This window comes from Pecten maximus, chromosome 2, assembly GCF_902652985.1.
Source record: "Pecten maximus chromosome 2, xPecMax1.1, whole genome shotgun sequence".
Taxonomy (NCBI): domain Eukaryota; kingdom Metazoa; phylum Mollusca; class Bivalvia; order Pectinida; family Pectinidae; genus Pecten; species Pecten maximus.
Window position 1 is genome coordinate 18,245,654 of NC_047016.1, and position 20,856 is coordinate 18,266,509.

Here is a 20,856-nt window from a genome sequence, read left to right on the forward strand (position 1 = left end):
TTAGGTCATCGTTCTGGATAGGATAGGTTTTCTAATTTTACAATTCTCTTGGTTGTCCTACATTTGTGCGTTCAACATTTTCAACTACTATTGGATCTTTCTATCGTACAAGTGAGAATTCTACCACAGACCTTACCCGACGTTTTTTTTTACAGATTTGTTCACATGTTCATTTAGATTTGAGTTTCCTCTCATAAACTACACAATTTCCATTATTCAATCTCGGAGACAAGCACAACAGAGATTTTTGAATGAAGAAAACGACATGTGAAAAATGACATTATGACATGTTTTGGACTACGACATTTTTTGGAAAATATCAAAGATTTTCCCGCTATTTATGATAATGTCAACTAAGTAAGGTTGAGTATCACAAATTAATTCCGTCAACTACATAATATAAATCTTATTTATTCAATATGCAAAACATTACTAATTTATATATTTCAATTATTTATTGACAAACCGCCACAGCTCTTGTTGTACTATACTGATATGGATATAGAGACTCGTAACCCGCCTCCATAATGTAACATAAGAACTCGTCATTTTCATGTCAAAACAAAGACAGAGAAAACTGTTTAGATTGGTTGTGTTTAAAATGCCCCTCTGTTCCTGATCTACAGACTATACGATTGTCTGCACTAATCTGGTCATATACACATATTAGATTATTGTATGTATTAGTATATTCAGATGTATTTCGGATTGATACACCGTGGTTCAACATATTTACTTATCAACACAACGAAATAACGAAAACAGCAAGGCGCTGGTTCAGCGATCGATGTATTTTGCTCGCTAATCATCGTTCTATGAAATTACGAATATCTTCGTTTTTACCAAAACGCTGCCATTGACGATAATTATGATAATTCGCTACGAAATTTCATGTTCCTTCAAGTGTTTTCGAAGATGAAACAAGCATAGGTTTTTTAAAACAATGGTTGGGAGATTTGACGTCACAGTGACGATGACGTCATAAAGATGCTGGCGTCATACCGTCTGGTGAACACATTCAGCCCGTGGTTACCTGGGCCAATGCTGGGCATTACTTTTATCTAAATGGGTGTGCTGGTCACCGTGACGGGAAGATGGAAAGGCTCATTAGCCGCGTGAGAAGGAGGAACGCCGTCATACTCCGCTGGGAGGACCGCTATGACAAGTCCAAGTTAGTGATTTATACAATTAATTTATCAGTGAATTTATGTTACGTAATATTTAGAAGAACGCCCCTTCCCCTTATGATGTGTATAAAACCAAAGTCTGTTCCTAAGTTACCCGTCCTGCTCTTACCTAACACATTACTGTCCAAACTCCAACATCACACACATTACTGTCCCCACTCCTCCATCACACATTACTGCCCCCACTCCTCTATCACACACATTACTGTCCCCACTCCCCCATTACACACATTACCGTCCCCACTCCTCCATCACACATTACCGTCCCCACTCCTCCATCACATACATTACTGTCCCCACTCCCCCATCACACATTACTGTCTCCACTCCTCCATCACACATTACTGTCCCCACTCCTCCATCACACATTACCGTCCCCACTACTCCATCACACACATTACTGTCCCCACTCCTCCATCACACACATTACCGTCCCCGATCCCCCATCACACATTTCTGTCCCTACTCCTCCATCACACACATTACTGTCCCCACTCCTCCATCACACACATTACTGTCCCCACTCCCCCATCACACATTACTGTCTCCACTCCTCCATCACACATTGCTGTCCCCACTCCCCCATCACACACAATACTGTCCCCACTCCTTCATCACATACATTACTGTCCCCACTCCTCCATCACACACATTACTGTCCCCACTCCCCCATCACACACATTACTGTCCCCACTCCTCCATCACACACATTACCGTCTCCACTCCTCCATCACACACATAACCGTCCCCACACCTCCATCACACACATTACCGTCCCCACTCCTCCATCACACACATTACTGTCCCCACTCCTCCATCACATACATTACTGTTCCCACTCCCCCTTCACACACATGCCCGTCCCCACTCCTCCATCACACACATTACCGTCCCACTCCCCCATCACACATTACCGTCCCCACTCCTCCATCACACACATTACCGTCCCCACTCCTCCATCACACATTACTGTCCCCACTCCTCCATCACACACATTACTGTCCCCACTCCTCCATCACACACATTACTGTCCCCACTCCCCCATCACACATTACTGTCACCACTCCTCCATCACACACATTACTGTCCCCACTCCCCCATCACACACATTACTGTCCCCACCCTCCATCACACACCTACTGTCCCCACTCCCACATCACATACATTACTGTCCCCACTCCCCCATCACATACATTACCGTCCCCACTCCTCCATCACACACATTACTGTCCCCACTCCTCCATCACACACATTACTGTCCCCACTCCCCATCACATACATTACTGTCCCACTCCTCCATCACACACATTACTGTCCCCACTCCCCCATCACACACATTACTGCCCCACTCCTCCATCACACATTACTGTCCCCACTCCTCCATCACACACATTACTGTCCCCACTCCTCCATCACACACATTACTGTCCCCACTCCTCCATCACATACATTACCGTTCCCACTCCTCCATCACACATTACTGTCCCCACTCCTCCATCACACACATTACTGTCCCCACTCCTCCATCACACACATTACTGTCCCCACTCCCCCATCACACATTACTGTCCCCACTCCTCCATCACACACATTACTGTCCCCACTCCTCCATCACACATTACTGTCCCCACTCCTCCATCACATACATTACTGTCCCCACTCCCCCATCACACACATTACTGTCCCCACTCCTCCATTACACATTACCGTCCCCACTCCTCTATCACATACATTACCGTCCCCACTCCTCCATCACACACATTACTGTCCCCACTCCTCCATCACACATTACTGTCCCCACTCCTCCATCACACACATTACTGTCCCCACTCCTCCATCACACACATTACTGTCCCCACTCCCCCATCACACACATTACTGTCCCCACTCCTCCATCACACACATTACCGTCCCCACTCCTCCATCACACACATTACTGTCCCCACTCCTCCATCACACACATTACTGTCCCCACTCCTCCATCACATACATTACTGTCCCCACTCCTCCATCACACACATTACTGTCTCCACTCCTCCATCACACATTACCGTCCCCACTCCTCCATCACCTGAAGTAGGTATCTAGTGTTTGGTATCCAGAAGTAGGTATCTAGTGGTTAGTATCCTGAAGTAGGTATATAGTGGTTGGTATCCTGAAGTAGGTGTCTAGTGGTTGGTATCCTGAAGTAGGTATCTAGTGGTTGGTATCCTGGAGTAGGTATCTAGTTGTGTGGTTGGTATCCTGAAGTAGGTATCTAGTGTTTGGTATCCTGAAGTAGGTATCTAGTGTTTGGTATCCAGAAGTAGGTATCTAGTGGTTAGTATCCAGAAGTAGGTATATCTAGTGGTTAGTATCTTGAAGTAGGTATCTAGTGGTTGGTGTTCTGAAGTAGGTATCTAGTGGTTGGTATCCCGAAGTAGGTATCTAGTGTTTGGTATCCCGAAGTAGGTATCTAGTGGTTGGTATCCTGAAGTAGGTATCTAGTGGTTGGTATCCTGAAGTAGGTATCTAGTGGTTGGTATCCTGAAGTAGGTATCTAGTGGTTGGTATCCTGAAGTAGGTATCTAGTGGTTGGTATCCTGAAGTAGGTATCTAGTGGTTAGTATCCAGAAGTAGGTATCTAGTGGTTGGTATCCTAAAGTAGGCATCTAGTGGTTGGTATCCTGAAGTAGGTATATAGTGGTTGGTATCCTGAAGTAGGTATCTAGTGGTTGGTATCCTGAAGTAGGTATCTAGTGGTTGGTATCCTGAAGTAGATATCTAGTGGTTGGTATCCTGAAGTAGGTATCTAGTGGTTGGTATCCTGAAGTAGGTATCTAGTTTTTGGTGTCCTGAAGTAGGTATCTAGTGGTTGGTATCCTGAAGTAGGTATCTAATGGTTGGTATCCTGAAGTAGGTATCTAGTGGTTGGTATCCTGAAGTAGGTATCTAGTGTTTGGTATCCTGAAGTAGGTATCTAGTGGTTGGTACCCCGAAGTAGGTATCTAGTGTTTGGTATCCTGAAGTAGGTATCTAGTGGTTGGTATCCTGAAGTAGGTATCTAGTGGTTGGTATCCTGAAGTAGGTATCTAGTGGTTGGTATCCAGAAGAAGGTATCTAGTGGTTGGTATCCTAAAGTAGGCATCTAGTGGTTGGTATCCTGAAGTAGGTATATAGTGGTTGGTATCCTGAAGTAGGTATCTAGTGGTTGGTATCCTGAAGTAGGTATCTAGTGGTTGGTATCCTGAAGTAGGTATCTAGTTTTTGGTGTCCTGAAGTAGGTATCTAGTGGTTGGTATCCTGAAGTAGGTATCTAGTGGTTGGTATCCTAAAGTAGGTATATAGTGGTTGGTATCCTGAAGTAGGTATCTAGTGGTTGGTATCCTGAAGTAGGTATCTAGTGGTTGGTATCCTAAAGTAGGCATCTAGTGGTTGGTATCCTGAAGTAGGTATCTAGTGGTTGGTATCCTAAAGTAGGCATCTAGTGGTTGGTATCCTGAAGTAGGTATATAGTGGTTGGTATCCTGAAGTAGGTATCTAGTGGTTGGTATCCTGAAGTAGGTATCTAGTTTTTGGTGTCCTGAAGTAGGTATCTAGTGGTTGGTATCCTGAAGTAGGTATCTAGTGGTTGGTATCCTGAAGTAGGTATCTAGTGGTTGGTATCCTGAAGTAGGTATCTAGTGGTTGGTATCCTGAAGTAGGTATCTAGTGGTTGGTATCCTGAAGTAGGTATCTAGTGGTTGGTATCCTGAAGTAGGTATCTAGTGGTTGGTATCCTGAAGTAGGTATCTAGTGGTTGGTATCCTGAAGTAGGTATCTAGTGGTTGGTATCCTGAAGTAGGTATCTACCTGTGTGTTGTTGGTGTTATATGTTTACGTCTCTGGTTTATCGTCGTTACGGAGAACAAGTTCATTCCAATCAAATCTATCAGCACCTGGCACATTAACTTTTCATGTCACGCGGTCCTGAGTTTGTCGTTAGTGACGGGGATCCACCAGTAAAGCATGACATGCCTAACGACGTATACAGCTCAGCATGGTTACATGTATTGATCTGGTTTATAAAACTGAATTGTGTTTTTCACCTACCGTTCTTCAATTTCAAACCAATTAATGAAATTAGATGGCTTACAAATGGGGCACATACAGGGAGAATCATTATACTTTATCAGGTCTGAGGTACGTAGTCAGGCGATACTTTGGACCTCACGACGGCGCAGATAGGGGGTGCTTACATATCATTAGGAAATGTCGAATTGTCAAATATTGGTTGAAACTAATTGAATGTGATAATTGTGTTCTTAAAGAAATTCATGATGATGTGGTTGAGTGTAATCACAGAAATGGCAATTGGCGTTGTCAAGTTAGAAACTTATGACTGGCGTGTGGCTTAAGCACTGTTTGGTATACACATCATGTTGATAACGAAACTGTATTTTTACATTGTTTTTAGCAGCGTTTGATAGATAGCTTCATTCAAACAAGGACTTAATTTTCTGCAAATTCCTGATTGATAACTTAACGTTACAATTCTATTTAACAAAGTCTATACCTGACGTGTATCTTTAAATCAATTCCGAAATTTCGACTTTCATCTCATCAGTTATGTTAGAAGGTCGGTACCGTAATATACCTAGAGTATAGGATTTGTGGTTTTTGTATCCAGAACCAAGTAGAGGAGGAGTTCCATTTTAGTTTGATCTGTCCACGCTATGAAGATATTCGTGAGAAGTCTATTAAAGTGTATATTATTGGACGCGGCCATCTTCATTCAAACTTGTACATACACATAGCAGTATAGATCTCTGTAATCTAGGAAAGTATTTGCAGTAAGCTTGTTAACACAGTCAATATTCGTTTGTTTTATTACATATATGTGTCAAGTTATTGTCGTCTCCAGGTTTACACGTGTACTCTGTTGTAGTCCGTCCACTGACTGCTCCACTAGATACAGTTCCTGTTCTTCTTTCAAATTATATATCCTTGTTGAGTCTCGAATTTTCATAAATATTGCCGACTTATTTATTATTATAATATTGTTTGAGAAAAACTGGGTAATACAGATTTAATAGACAAGAGCTGTCCATCTTCATAATTCCTCTTGTACAAATGTATTTTTGAATGTTTAACGACTGTATACATACAATGTACAAGACTACGTCAATGTTTCTTAATTTATCTGTTTGATCTTGATTTGTCCCTACGTCAATACTTTGTCCTCGTCTCACTGTTCGTTAATACTTTGTCCTCATTTCACTGTTCGTTAATACTTTGTCCTCATTTCACTGTTCGTTAATACTTTGTCCTCATTTCACTGTTCGTTAATACTTTGTCCTCATTTCACTGTTTATTATGATTTGTCCCTACGTCAATACTTTGTCCTCATCTCACTGTTCGTTAATACTTTGTCCCGATTTCACTGTTTATTATGATTTGTCCCTACGTCAATATTTTGTCCTCATCTCACTGTTCGTTAATTGATGATTTGTCCCTACGTCAATACTGTGTCCTCGTACCACTGATTTATTCCCACCTCTATTTCAGTAAATACCGTTTTCTTCGCCGCCTTGTCATTCCGTAATTTTCTACCACCTGCTCATGTTAATTTCCCCCCTAAAATATAATTGTTAAGAAAGTTGTGAATCTCGTTATTTTCATCAAATCTATGGGAGCTTTGCGTGCTATCAGGTACACAGTACATACGAGCATACCCATATGATTATATATACACTAGGTATGTTACTGAGGAAGAAAACCCAGCGAGCCACACGTGTTACATATAAGTAAACATATCTTGTATGACAACATATTTTATATCACGTCTAGTCCTTTGAGCACACATGTCTTTTTAATGAGCTTATTTTCAAGTGCCTACTAGATTTCATTTTACGACAGATAAATTGTTTTACTGGAGCAATAAACAACTTGACATAGACAAAATGACATTCTGGAGGAATATATTGACGGAATGTGTATTTTATATTTAGGGATACTTATAAGATGTCTATGCTATTTTGATGTATCGACAGGTGCGTGCAGACCAAAGTAAACACGAGTAAACATAGGTAGAGAGGGTTAGGTGTAACCATGTCAGGCGGGTGAGTCAGTAAGGTGTCAGTCGCTAGCCTTCGAATGGTCGCCATCATAATAAAAAATCAGATCAAGTGTGTTTAGAGCTATCATGGAGTGTATAACGTATTTTTAACGTTTAGGGTGTTAGATTACATTCCGTGAAATTGGCACCCATCTATAATTGACTATAAGTAGAGGTTTTACCTACCAAAGCGTTGAAGTAAAACAGGATGCATTTTTTTACGGAAAAAAGTACCAGGTCGTTATTTTCTCTATAGACTGATAGACGGCAGCTTTAGGTGCCAACATCACTCACCTTTTAGTTGTTATTTCATACACTATATGAATTACATATATCAACCCATAACTAGATAAACGTGTTAAACTTTATCCATATCATACAATTATGTATACGAGGATTTTACGACAATCATGAATATTACCTGTCTAGATATTGTCAAGCCAATATAGATTTACAAGACAAACTTGTTACCGAAATATGATAATCATTCTGATGTACAGAAATAAGACAACTTATTGTTGAGCAATTATGTGCTTTAAAGGTAAAAGATCTGCATATTAGAGAGACGTATTTTTGTAAAGTCTATAGTCATTATCTCATTGAAATTCTATTACGATATGTAATCCGGATGATGGCATTGGGTTATAACGGTAGTGCCTTTTCATTGTCACAACCACGGTTGTTACTTTGAGGTTATGGCATTAATGCGGTTTTAACATTAGATTTACATGGCATCTGCTGTAGACGAAACAGACGGTGTCATAAACTACCTTTCCAAACCACCATGTAAAATTCTTTCTTAACATTCTGCCATAATAGTTTCATCAATTATTTTTCGAAGTTCAATTTCATTTACAGCTAAATGATTATTGCTTTTGGAGTTTATAAATCAATATAAACTACGGTGTTTTGTTGGTTTTAAAGCCGAAGATACTAGTTTTAGAAGGGACGTCAATCTTGATCGTCATACATCGTTTAGAGATCAACCCATTCTCTACCAGGCGGTGATCCATCTCGTCGACATTATCGTCGACATTATCGTCAGTTGTCCTCGTCATTAGCGTCAGCTTCAGTGATCGTATGCAGTCGTTCCAGGCTTAAGCGGAGACTATAGCTCCAACACAAGGTGACGTCAGAGGCTGCCTCAATTCAATCTCCTCATTAATTATGACTGTATCATGATAAGCAAAACATGCAAATTGGAGACATGACTGCGGTCATGTTTCGCTAGTACAATAAATCAGTCCCTCTGATAACAGGCGGGGTATTTATGGTTGCAGATCGTGTTTACTTTAACATTGACGACCCGTCAATAAACGGTTACACGCTCTCCAACCTGGCATCTCCTAGCTCTGTCAAACCCAGTGGACCGCTACAGCTCATCGCGTGTTGTGGGGGTACATACCGCTCAACTTATGAAAAATTGAAATGGTACCACATTGTGTAGTAAGCATCATCCGTATTTCTGATGTGTGATGTTAGTTAGGTTACCCTTCACAACCAGACAATTTACGTGATGGAGGAGAATCGGACAGAGAGGGCTGGCTCTCCGGACTCATTCTGCTCGGACAAATGGACACACAACCCTCATTCAGACTTGCAGAAGAAGAGAAATCAAGCTATAGTGAGACAGTTACTAAATGAATTTGATATGGAAGAGACCGTTACTCGATACAGAGTCCAAGGCTCGCAAGAGTTTGTCATAGACGAGAACGACTTTAGTGTGGATGCGTAAGTTTTAATTGGGACATGGACTTTTCACAAGACAGTGTTGATAAGGGTGGTTTTGTTTCTCTCCATTGATTTATGTAGTTCCATGTATGTTAAGTTTTAATTCCTTAATTTTGGTGTATTTTTCTTCACAAACATAATGTACCAAAGATAATTGGTTAAAGACTTATCTTTGCTGCTGAGCTTATAATTATCGTTATCAGAGTAAGTGGACAATAAAACATGTTGGCAGTGATGCGTGTAAACCTCTATACAGCTATTTTATTTATAAGGTATGTCACGGTCGAGAGACGAACTCCACCCTCGTTATTTCACGCTGAATTCAGCCACAGTATGTATCGTATGATATGTGTTCAATTGTTTTATTTCTCATAGAGAATACATATACAACAAATGTGTGATACGTCATTGTAAATACCAATATAGGGTAGGAATGGTTGATAAATTGTATGTATTTATGTAACATCATGGTTTTTAATTGGAAAGTTATATCAACAGCTTTCAGAGAACAGTAATTGACAACGAACGATTACTCATTAATTTCAACACAGTTGCTGGTCTTGTGAAGCTATTTGGCCGGTTTCTATAGTAACGCTATTACATACTAAAGCATACTTATATCATCCGGCTCGTTTTGTTGCTGATGTTGATGTCAAATGCGAGGTTAGCATAGTGATAAACCAACTTGGTAGAATCAAATATTTGTCAGTGCGAAGGCCGAGATCAATAATTAAGAGCGTAACAGGTTAGTATAACGCCATATTTCAAACTTGCGAAAGGGTGGAAATGTATTATATATATCCTGATAATAGGAAATTTACATTGCGGCATTGTGATTTCACAATGCTTATGACGTCATAAACGAATTATCGACGCAGAGTGTTTCTAAAAATAGAATTCAGGCATCAGGTTGATATCTCAAAATACTAATAATACTAGCAATAATAGAATCTTTCACCCCTTTCGGGGTGAGACAGGGGGATTTCAACCTGAGGGAGAAACACGGGTCTGTTCCGTGTACGGGAATATCTCAACCCGAATGCAAGAGTTTGACTGACACACGAGGTTTGGGATAAACTTGTTCGCGGAACGGGCCTTTATCATTTAAGACCGGGTTACTCAATGTAAAATGATGACGTCACGTTATTGTGCGCAACGTCATTTAAGCATTGAACTGCTTTTAGTTGGAAGTTATGGGCTGATGAATGCCAACTGGACAAAGGCAATTAACGAAGCGCACTAGCGCTTCATGTTAAATTTGCCTTTGTCCAGTTGGCATTCATCAGCCCATAACTTATGGGCGTATGGAGAAAAACCTTGTCCGGACAACTCCACATAAACTCATGAATCAATTTCAAGGAAACTACACATGATTGTTAGGAACCATGTGTAGATACGCATTTATGTTTGTTTGTTTCTTTTATTTTTTTATTTATTTTTTTTTTTTGCAGAAATCTTGGTGGGCATGGTAACCAGGTCGATATACATAGATTGTGTTAAATATTCTCCTGAAAACTTCTCCTAAACTAGAGAACCAATTAAAAAAACCTACACAGGAATGTTAAAGCTCATGAAGGTGTACTTACAGGTTTTTTTCGGAAATTTTGATTGTCATTGTAACCATGCGTATAATGACCTTGTATCTACACATGGTTCCTAACAATCATGTGTAACCAGGACATTATACGCACTGCCCTGCAGGTAGGGTGTTTTTGTATCTGCTGCCCCCATTGCATGATCGTCAGAGGCGACTAAATTTGGGATCTTATCTTTTCTCTTCTTTCTGAACAACTTTCTTCTTCCTAATGTCTCCCTTGACAATGCCTCACTTTTGGCCTTTATTTGAGCGTTCGCCGCTGTGAGGAAGGCTTTGGGTTCTGTCCCCTAGCCGAGACATACCAGAGTCTTTAAAAATGGTAGTTGCTGCTCCTGCTAAGCGCTTCGTATATTAGGAGTGGGACGACTGGTTCGCCCATTGTCAGTATAATGTGATCGGATGGGGTGTGCTGTTGGGTGTCTTCGGCAGTATGCTTCAGTGAGGTAGCACTATAAATCAGCAAAAGTTCCGGCCTATCACAAGGAGACTTAACACGAACATACCGCAGCCTCCCTAAACACACATACGCACTCGCCACACGCATGCATGTCTCACGCACGGGAGGCCGTTCTTAAATGACCTTAGCTGTTAATAGGACGTTAAACAAAATAAACCAAACCAAACCAAACCATTATACGCAAGTTTTTGCGTAAAAAATGGCAGGAGAACCCCTTAACTTATCGCTTGGCGACAATGTTTACTTATTTCGCGTTAACGGTTTTTCAATACGAATTCCGATTTAGATTTTGTTTATTGAGTGTGCGGTATTAGCCTGTGTCCACTGTTGACACCGAATCTGATAGTCTGTATTCGTCCATCTTTCCCCCTTACTTTTTTATACCTTACAATTGGACCATTTCAATACATGTATTTCGGGGGAGGGGGGAGGGGGGGGGGGGGGGGGGGGGGGGGGATAAATGATTAGTGTTAAAGATGGAATCCCGCGTTTTTGAGCTCTATATATTTGTATTTTCCTGGATTGTCTAAGGTATGAGCTTTGCGTTAATACAAAACAATAATAGTAATACAATGAAAAGTTCCTTTTTTTCTGATTTAACAATGACCCGCATTAAACCCCGACTTTGCGTGTCAGATCGAGAAAAACCCATATTTGGAAGTGAGCAGACAATCGCGTGAGAAACATGATACCAACACGCATAATGCATTTTCCCAATCCAACCAAACATAGTGCTACTACATGTATATGCTTTGCGCAATTCGGGGAGAAACCCTCTGCAGGACACGTTTTTAATTGAGAGATAGGACATCAAGTTGACATCTATTAAATACAGGTACATCCATGTTCTAAGGTTTCGTTTTGTTTTAGCATTCAAGTCAACTTTCTATAAAGTGTGTTTTCAAAGTAATTTTACAATTAAATAAACTTAACAAACTGTATAATTTCATGTACGTAGCGTACTTGTATTACTGAACCAGGGGTCGTAACTTATGTATACATGTACACCGCAAATCATACAAAAGGTGAAAATCGAGTTTGCGAATCCATTACATGTCTTGCACATGTTACAACCCTGCATAGTAGCGTTTTTCTCAACCTGTCACATCGAATCTTGTCATTTGATCACTTGTATTGCGAGTTACTTCACAAATGGTATAAAAGCAAAGTTCATAACTTAGACAACCAAGAGGAAACAATAGATTACTTAATATTATCACAAGGACAAAAAAAAAAAAAAAAAAAACGAGCGTAGGAACGCGAGGAGCCATCTTTAGGATCATTAAACAGGTGTGTATGTGTTGCTCTACTCCACAGTTCATTGTCTGCATTACGGATACGTCAGAAGTTACTGAAGCTGATGGGTACTGATGTCATCAGGCTCAACGACCGCAACTACACGGAGACTTTGCTCGACAAACTCAAACAGGAGTACGAGGTAGGTAACGTGATATATGTCGGTGTTACTGTCAGATAACACAGGTACCTATCACGTGAGATATGTCTGTATTACTGTCAGATAACACAGGTACCCATCACGTGAGATATGTCTGTGTTACTGTCAGATAACACAGGTACCTATCACGTGATATATGTTTGTGTTACTGTCAGATAACACAGGTACGAGGTAGGTAACGTAAGATATGTCTGTGTTACTATCAGATAACACAGGTACAAGGTAGGTAACGTGAGATATGCCTGTGTTACTGTCAGATAACACAGGTACCTATCACGTGAGATATGTCTGTGTTACTGTCAGATAACACAGGTACCTATCACGTGATATATGTTTGTGTTACTGTCAGATAACACAGGTACGAGGTAGGTAACGTAAGATATGTCTGTGTTACTATCAGATAACACAGGTACAAGGTAGGTAACGTGAGATATGCCTGTGTTACTGTCAGATAACACAGGTACCTATCACGTGAGATATGTCTGTGTTACTGTCAGATAACACAGGTACCTATCACGTGAGATATATCTGTGTTACTGTCATATAACACAGGTACGAGGTAGGTAACGTGAGATATGCCTGTGTTACTGTCAGATAACACAGGTACCTATCACGTAAGATATGTCTGTGTTACTGTCAGATAGCACAGGTAGCTATCACGTGAGATTTGTATGTGTTACTGTCAGATAACACAGGTACGAGGTAGGTAACGTGAGATATGTCTGTGTTACTGTCAGATAACACAGGTACGAGGTAGGTAACGTGAGATATGTCTGTGTTACTGTCAGATAACACAGGTACCTATCACGTGAGATATATCTGTGTTACTGTCAGATAACACAGGTACGAGGTAAGTAACGTGAGATATGCCTGTGTTACTGTCAGATAACACAGGTACCTATCACGTAAGATATGTCTGTGTTACTGTCAGATAGCACAGGTAGCTATCACGTGAGATTTGTATGTGTTACTGTCAGATAACACAGGTACGAGGTAGGTAACGTGAGATATGTCTGTGTTACTGTCAGATAACACAGGTACCCATCACGTGATATATGTCTGTGTTACTGTCAGATAACACAGGTACCTATCACGTGATATATGTCTGTGTTACTGTCAGATAACACAGGTACCCATCACGTGAGATATGTCTGTGTTACTGTCAGATAACACAGGTACGAGGTAGGTAACGTGAGATATGTCTGTGTTACTGTCAGATAACACAGGTACCTATCACGTGATATATGTCTGTGTTACTGTCAGATAACACAGGTACCCATCACGTGAGATATGTCTGTGTTACTGTCAGATAACACAGGTACGAGGTAGGTAACGTGAGATATGTCTGTGTTACTGTCAGATAACACAGGTACATATCACGTGAGATATGTCTGTGTTACTGTCAGATAACACAGGTACCTATCACGTGATATATGTTTGTGTTACTGTCAGATAACACAGGTACGAGGTAGGTAGCGTAAGATATGTCTGTGTTACTATCAGATAACACAGGTACAAGGTAGGTAACGTGAGATATGTCTGTGTTACTGTCAGATAACACAGGTACCTATCACGTGAGATATATCTGTGTTACTGTCAGATAACACAGGTACCCATCACGTGAGATATGTCTGTGTTACTGTCAGATAACACAGGTACGAGGTAGGTAACGTAAGATATGTCTGTGTTACTATCAGATAACACAGGTACAAGGTAGGTAACGTGAGATATGTCTGTGTTACTGTCAGATAACACAGGTACCTATCACGTGAGATATATCTGTGTTACTGTCAGATAACACAGGTACCCATCACGTGAGATATGTCTGTGTTACTATCAGATAACACAGGTACAAGGTAGGTAACGTGAGATATGTCTGTGTTACTGTCAGATAACACAGGTACCTATCACGTGAGATATATCTGTGTTACTGTCAGATAACACAGGTACCCATCACGTGAGATATGTCTGTGTTACTGTCAGATAACACAGGTACGAGGTAGGTAACGTGAGATATATCTGTGTTACTGTCAGATAACACAGGTACGAGGTAGGTAACGAGATATGTCTGTGTTACTGTCAGATAACACAGGTACCTATCGCGTGAGATTTGTATGTGTTACTGTCAGATAACACAGATACCTATCACGTGAGATTTGTATGTGTTACTTAAGAAATAATTAACGATGATTCGTGTATTATTGCAGGATATACAACAAGGACGAGGATATTTTGAAATTGAATTAATAACGAAGGCCGCAGGCCTGAGTTATTAATTAAAATTGCAAAATATCCGAGTCCGAGTTGTATATCCTGCAACAATACACGAGTCAAAGTTGATTATTTCTATTCTACCATGTACTGTTTAGTTCTGAGATCGACCTCTTTCTAATAGAAAAACAGCAAAGAAACCCCGAGAAAACCTTGTAATTTATTTCTTGAGTATTGCAATATTTGTTGATGAAATATACAGGCAATTCAGTACTACGATCAAGAGCATCTATCATATGGCATTGATTTTGAAAATTAAAAAAAAAAGGAGAGAAAAAAAAGACAAATAGGGAGCCTCCATAGGATTCGAACTCGCGTCGTGATAAAAATTTATTGAAAGACTAACCCGTTAGCCCACTCGGCTATAGTAACCTTTTATAAAACAGCTGAATATTAGATATATAAAATTGTTACAGCCGTGACTGCCGAACGTGTATTATTGGCACGAGCGTGGGTTATTGGAAAATAATACATGGTTTTAAACCAATCAAAACTGGCGTTGCATAGCAAACATGGTAGAATGTCAGATAACACAGGTACCTATCACGTGAGATATGTCTGTGTTACTGTCAGATAACACAGGTACCTATCACGTGAGATATGTCTGTGTTACTGTCAGATAACACAGGTACCTATCACGTGAGATATGTCTGTATTACTGTCAGATAACACAGGTACCTATCAATCAATCAATTAATCGATCAATTTTGACGTTAGAGAGATGTCTAGATTCCATGTTTAGAAATGAAAGGCAATCTGTCCAATCACTTGAAAAGTATCATCATTTGAAGATAATGCAAAGTAATAAGAAAACTTACCATACTTACTTTATCTGACAATAGTCTAACCTGGACAAGAAAGAAAAGGCATTGGAGAAAGCAGAGAAACAGAGACTACGGAAGTTAATGCTGGATGGTATTATATCAGCCAGTGTGATGAAAAACCCGGCAGGTAAACAGCACCGCTCAAAGAGAATAAAACACAACTCGAAGGACACCAATAAGGTAAATAACCGGAGGGAGTGTGTGTGTGTAATGGGAAGGAGGATGTACACACCAATAAGGTATACAACTGGAGGGAGAGTGTGCGTGTAATGGGAAGGAGGATGTACACACCAATAAGGTATACAACTGGAGGGAGAGTGTGTGTAATGGGAAGGAGGATGTACACACCAATAAGGTATACAACTGGAGGGAGAGTATGTGTGTAATGGGAAGGAGGATGTAGACACCAATAAGGTATACAACTGGAGGGAGAGTGTGTGTAATGTGAAGGAGGTTGTACACACCAATAAGGTATACAACTGGAGGGAGAGTGTGTGTAATGGGAAGGAGGATGTACACACCAATAAGGTATATAACTGGAGGGAGAGAGTGTGTAATGGGAAGGAGGATGTAGACACCAATAAGGTATACAACTGGAGGGAGAGTGTGTGTAATGGGAAGGAGGATGTAGACACCAATAAGGTATACAACTGGAGGGAGAGTGTGTGTAATGGGAAGGAGGATGTACACACCAATAAGGTATATAACTTGAGGGAGAGTGTGTGTAATGGGAAGGAGGATGAACACACCAATAAGGTATACCACTGGAGGGAGAGTGTGTGTAATGGGAAGGAGGATGTACACACCAATAAGGTATACAACTGGAGGGAGAGTGTGTGTAATGGGAAGGAGGATGAACACACCAATAAGGTATACAACTGGAGGGAGAGTGTGTGTAATGTGAAGGAGGATGAACACACCAATAAGGTATACAACTTGAGGGAGAGTGTGTGTAATGGGAAGGAGGATGTAGACACCAATAAGGTATACCACTGGAGGGAGAGTGTGTGTAATGGGAAGGAGGATGTACACACCGATAAGGTATACAACTGGAGGGAGAGTGTGTGTAATGGGAAGGAGGATGTACACACCAATAAGGTATACAACTGGAGGGAGAGTGTGTGTAATGGGAAGGAGGATGTACACACCAATAAGGTATACAACTGGAGGGAGAGTGTGTGTAATGTGAAGGAGGTTGTACACACCAATAAGGTATACAACTGGAGGGAGAGTGTGTGTAATGGGAAGGAGGATGTACACACCAATAAGGTATATAACTGGAGGGAGAGAGTGTGTAATGGGAAGGAGGATGTAGACACCAATAAGGTATACAACTGGAGGGAGAGTGTGTGTAATGGGAAGGAGGATGTAGACACCAATAAGGTATACAACTGGAGGGAGAGTGTGTGTAATGGGAAGGAGGATGTACACACCAATAAGGTATATAACTTGAGGGAGAGTGTGTGTAATGGGAAGGAGGATGAACACACCAATAAGGTATACCACTGGAGGGAGAGTGTGTGTAATGGGAAGGAGGATGTACACACCAATAAGGTATACAACTGGAGGGAGAGTGTGTGTAATGGGAAGGAGGATGAACACACCAATAAGGTATACAACTGGAGGGAGAGTGTGTGTAATGGGAAGGAGGATGAACACACCAATAAGGTATACAACTTGAGGGAGAGTGTGTGTAATGGGAAGGAGGATGTACACACCAATAAGGTATACCACTGGAGGGAGAGTGTGTGTAATGGGAAGGAGGATGTACACACCAATAAGGTATACAACTGGAGGGAGAGTGTGTGTAATGGGAAGGAGGATGTAGACACCAATAAGGTATACAACTGGAGGGAGAGTGTGTGTGTAATGGAAGGAGGATGTATACACCAATAAGGTATACAACTGGAGGGAGAGTGTGTGTAATGGGAAGGAGGATGTACACACCAATAAGGTATACAACTGGAGGGAGAGTGTGTGTTTAATGTGAAGGAGGTTGTACACACCAATAAGGCATACAACTGGAGGGAGAGTGTGTGTCGGAAAAATCACACGACTTGCACATCAGTGTTGGTTGTGGGCTGGATGGAAAATTCAGCTACAGATGAACTGTGAAACATGGAAACGGGCAGGAGATAATGATATATAGGAGTTGGAGCCACAGGGGCTTGGCAAGTTGCGATGACACAGGATTAAATTTTGAGCCCGACCTGGGGTTAAATATTTCATTCTGGATCATTAACGTGTCTTACCCCTGTTGTTGGAGCGGGAGTATGGTCAGTGCAATATTATTTCCTCTTAACTCTTGATTATTGCTACCAAATTAGATTTAATAATAATCAACTATGTATTTGTAATGGAATCAATTTCATAATAAGAGAAATTCGGCCAGGCTTCAATTGAATGAGAGATGAACATTGTTTTTTAATCTTAAATAAAAATTATTCAAAGTTGGTAAATGGTTTGGTTCTTCCGATTGTACAGAAGGTAGGACCCCCGTCTATCATGCACGAGGACAGTCCATACTACCAGGCAGAGAGGCCAGATTCCCGACCACAGCCCATGGATCACAAACAGGTCAGAACAACAAAAAACAATATGCATGGTCGCCTAATGAATACTTGTATATGCTAGCAACTTACAAGTAAACGCCGTCTCAAAATGACCTTTTCACGCGGCTATAAACCCAACTACCAAATAAAACAAAATACATTTATACATGGTACGAGTACTGTAGATATAACATCCTTATTTTTACAGAGCGTAGTTTCACAAATGGAGCACACTGAAAACAAAGATTCAGAAGAAAAGCACAAGGAAAATTTGAGCGATCAGAAAGACGAGGACGAGAAGATATCCGTAGATGACTCTATGAATGACAGTCCCGGGGGTAAACAGAAAGCAAAGAAACAGGTAGGTCAAACACTCGAAAATTAACAAAGGATCAACGTCCGTCTTCCAACTTCTTAGTAAATAAGGATTGCATTCGCGCTTCAAAATGACTTTGGATAACAGGGGCGGTAAATATGAACGTTTATCAATATACTAAGTAAATATATAATATCGATCGCACACATACACATGAAGCGAGAGAAAGAGCGGCACAGAATAAGGAATATGAATTGTCGTACTGACGGCTATCGGTTCTGTCCAATGATCGTGTTTGAGAGCGCCGATCCCCACCACCAACCCCGCACCCCATAGATGTATATGTATTACCTTCCACGATATGCTAACTCTCTGTTGACTTCTGCTCGTTCAGGTACAGTGGTCCCAACCGAAAAAGCAGATGAACTCCGGCGATGGGCCTGTGTCTAGTCCAAAACGAGTCTATCCGAAGGGGAAGTTTTCCACCAAAGAATCTCCGCTTCTGCGAAATCTCCGAGAGGAGGAGGTACGGTCAATAAGAATAAACAAAAACAACAAAATAACTTAAATATATTTGTCATTGCGACATCTTACCGACTATTGTTTCAGACTGACACCATACTTTATTTTCCTCGTTTCAGACAGTAGCTGGCTTGTACAGGCTGGCGGAGAAGTTGGTGCTGTGATCGACACCGATACAGATATCAGTGTTACATGTACAGAAGATATGGGACAAAACAGGAGAATATCGTATAGAAAATATCCTCTTTTTCAATAACTCCCGCTATCTGAAGAATCAAGCGTACTTATTTGATGGATTAAAATCAAACGAATTTTTATCACGTTGTCTGTTTGCTTTCTATCCGACCCTGTCGTGTTTTATGTCAAATCCACATGATATTTAACTAACAATCACCAATATATAACAATGCCGATAATCTGCACATTACTGATAGGTTGATTATCTAGAAACATTATCTAACAGTAGCTTACATGCTATATATGGACATCTAACGATTGACAGTCAGCGGGGTTTAACCAATACTGTGTTAATCTAGATTACGTCGCGGCGTTGTATGTCGACTTTTTCGATGCTTACGCCGGTGTTACGTTGAAAATGGACCCCCGTGGAAAATGGAACACGTTGAAAATGGAACCGGGACGCCGTGGAAAACTGACTCACCTGTTGAAAATGGACCCCATCAGGTCTCTCTTTTCCACGTGTAGCCTGTTGAAAACGGAACCCGTTGAAAAGTGAGCCACATGTACATGTTTCTCTGAATAACAGCACTGTTATAAGATACAAGTCTGTATACAATTAAACAAGCATACAATTTTGATCGATATTGATTAACAATTCGATCTTTGGTGACCCATATAATGACCTTTGGTATATCTAAAATGTATGCAATATTGATCAACATTGGTAAAACATTTGACCTTTGGTGACCCATATTATGACCTTTGGTATAACTTATCACTATGATAAATTATTCATCTAACACGTACACTGTACACGATGTTCATCTTGCATACAATCAAGACAGATAGAGAGGAAAGTTATATTCCTCCAGGTGAGGTGCTGACCGTAGGCCGGTGGTTTTTCTCCGGGTACTCCGGCTATCCTCCACCCCCAAAACCTGGCACGTCCTTAAATGACCCTGGCTGTTAATAGGACGTTAAACAAAAACAAACCAAACAAACCAAGCACGTACACGATATTGATCGACACAGATTGATAATTTGACCTGTGACCTTTGGTGACCCATATAATGACCTTTGGTATAACTTATCACTGTTATCAGATATGCATATGACATGTACACGATATTGATCGACATTGGTTGATAATTTGACCTTTGACCTTTGGTCACCCATATAATGACCTTTGGTATATCTTCAAACTGTAGTATAATATGCATATAAAATATATACAATATTGATCAATATTGGTAAAACATTTGACCTTTGACCTTTGGTGACCCATATTATGACCTTTGGTATAACTTATCACTATGATAAATTATTCATCTAACATGTACACGATATTGAATCGACACAGATTGACAATTTGACCTGTGACCTTTGGTGACCCATATAATGACCTTTGTTATAACTTATCACTGTTATCAGATATGCATATGACATGTAAACGATATTGATCGACATTGGTTGATAATTTGACCTTTGGTGACCCATATAATGACCTTTGGTTTAACTTATCACTGTTATCAGATATGCCTATGACATGTACGCGATATTGATCGACATTGGTTGATAATTTGACCTTTGACCTTTGGTGACCCATATAATGACCTTTGGTATATCTTCAAACTGTAATAGGATATGTATATAAAATATACACAATATTGATCAACATTTCACCTTT

At 40.5% G+C, this 20,856-nt stretch overlaps 1 protein-coding gene across 2 annotated transcripts; it reads left to right on the forward strand.

Annotated features, from left to right (window-relative positions):
• The first annotated feature begins 1,004 nt into the window (after positions 1 to 1,004).
• LOC117320287 lies at positions 1,005 to 19,306 on the forward strand. 2 transcript variants are annotated; one of them, XM_033874914.1, is made up of 7 exons: positions 1,005 to 1,171; positions 12,366 to 12,486; positions 15,618 to 15,779; positions 18,084 to 18,176; positions 18,360 to 18,512; positions 18,862 to 18,993; positions 19,109 to 19,306. In XM_033874914.1, exons 1-7 carry the CDS (start codon positions 1,095 to 1,097, stop codon positions 19,151 to 19,153), a joined length of 783 nt encoding a protein of 260 aa, XP_033730805.1. In that variant the 5' UTR covers positions 1,005 to 1,094; the 3' UTR covers positions 19,154 to 19,306. The 2 variants fall into 2 exon arrangements, with proteins under 2 accessions (XP_033730805.1, XP_033730802.1); XM_033874911.1 differs by lacking the exon at positions 1,005 to 1,171 and adding an exon at positions 8,566 to 8,994.
• The last annotated feature ends 1,550 nt before the right edge of the window (positions 19,307 to 20,856 follow it).

What these genes read in the sequence shown, in the direction of transcription:
- LOC117320287 (XM_033874911.1), top strand. Translation starts at nt 8,780, where the DNA reads ATGGAGGAGAATCGGACAGAGAGGGCTGGCTCTCCGGACTCATTCTGC. An exon ending in AACTCAAACAGGAGTACGAG is followed by an intron (nt 12,487 to 15,617) that starts GTAGGTAACGTG and finishes ATCTGACAATAG; the next exon opens with TCTAACCTGGACAAGAAAGA. An exon ending in ACTCGAAGGACACCAATAAG is followed by an intron (nt 15,780 to 18,083) that starts GTAAATAACCGG and finishes CCGATTGTACAG; the next exon opens with AAGGTAGGACCCCCGTCTAT.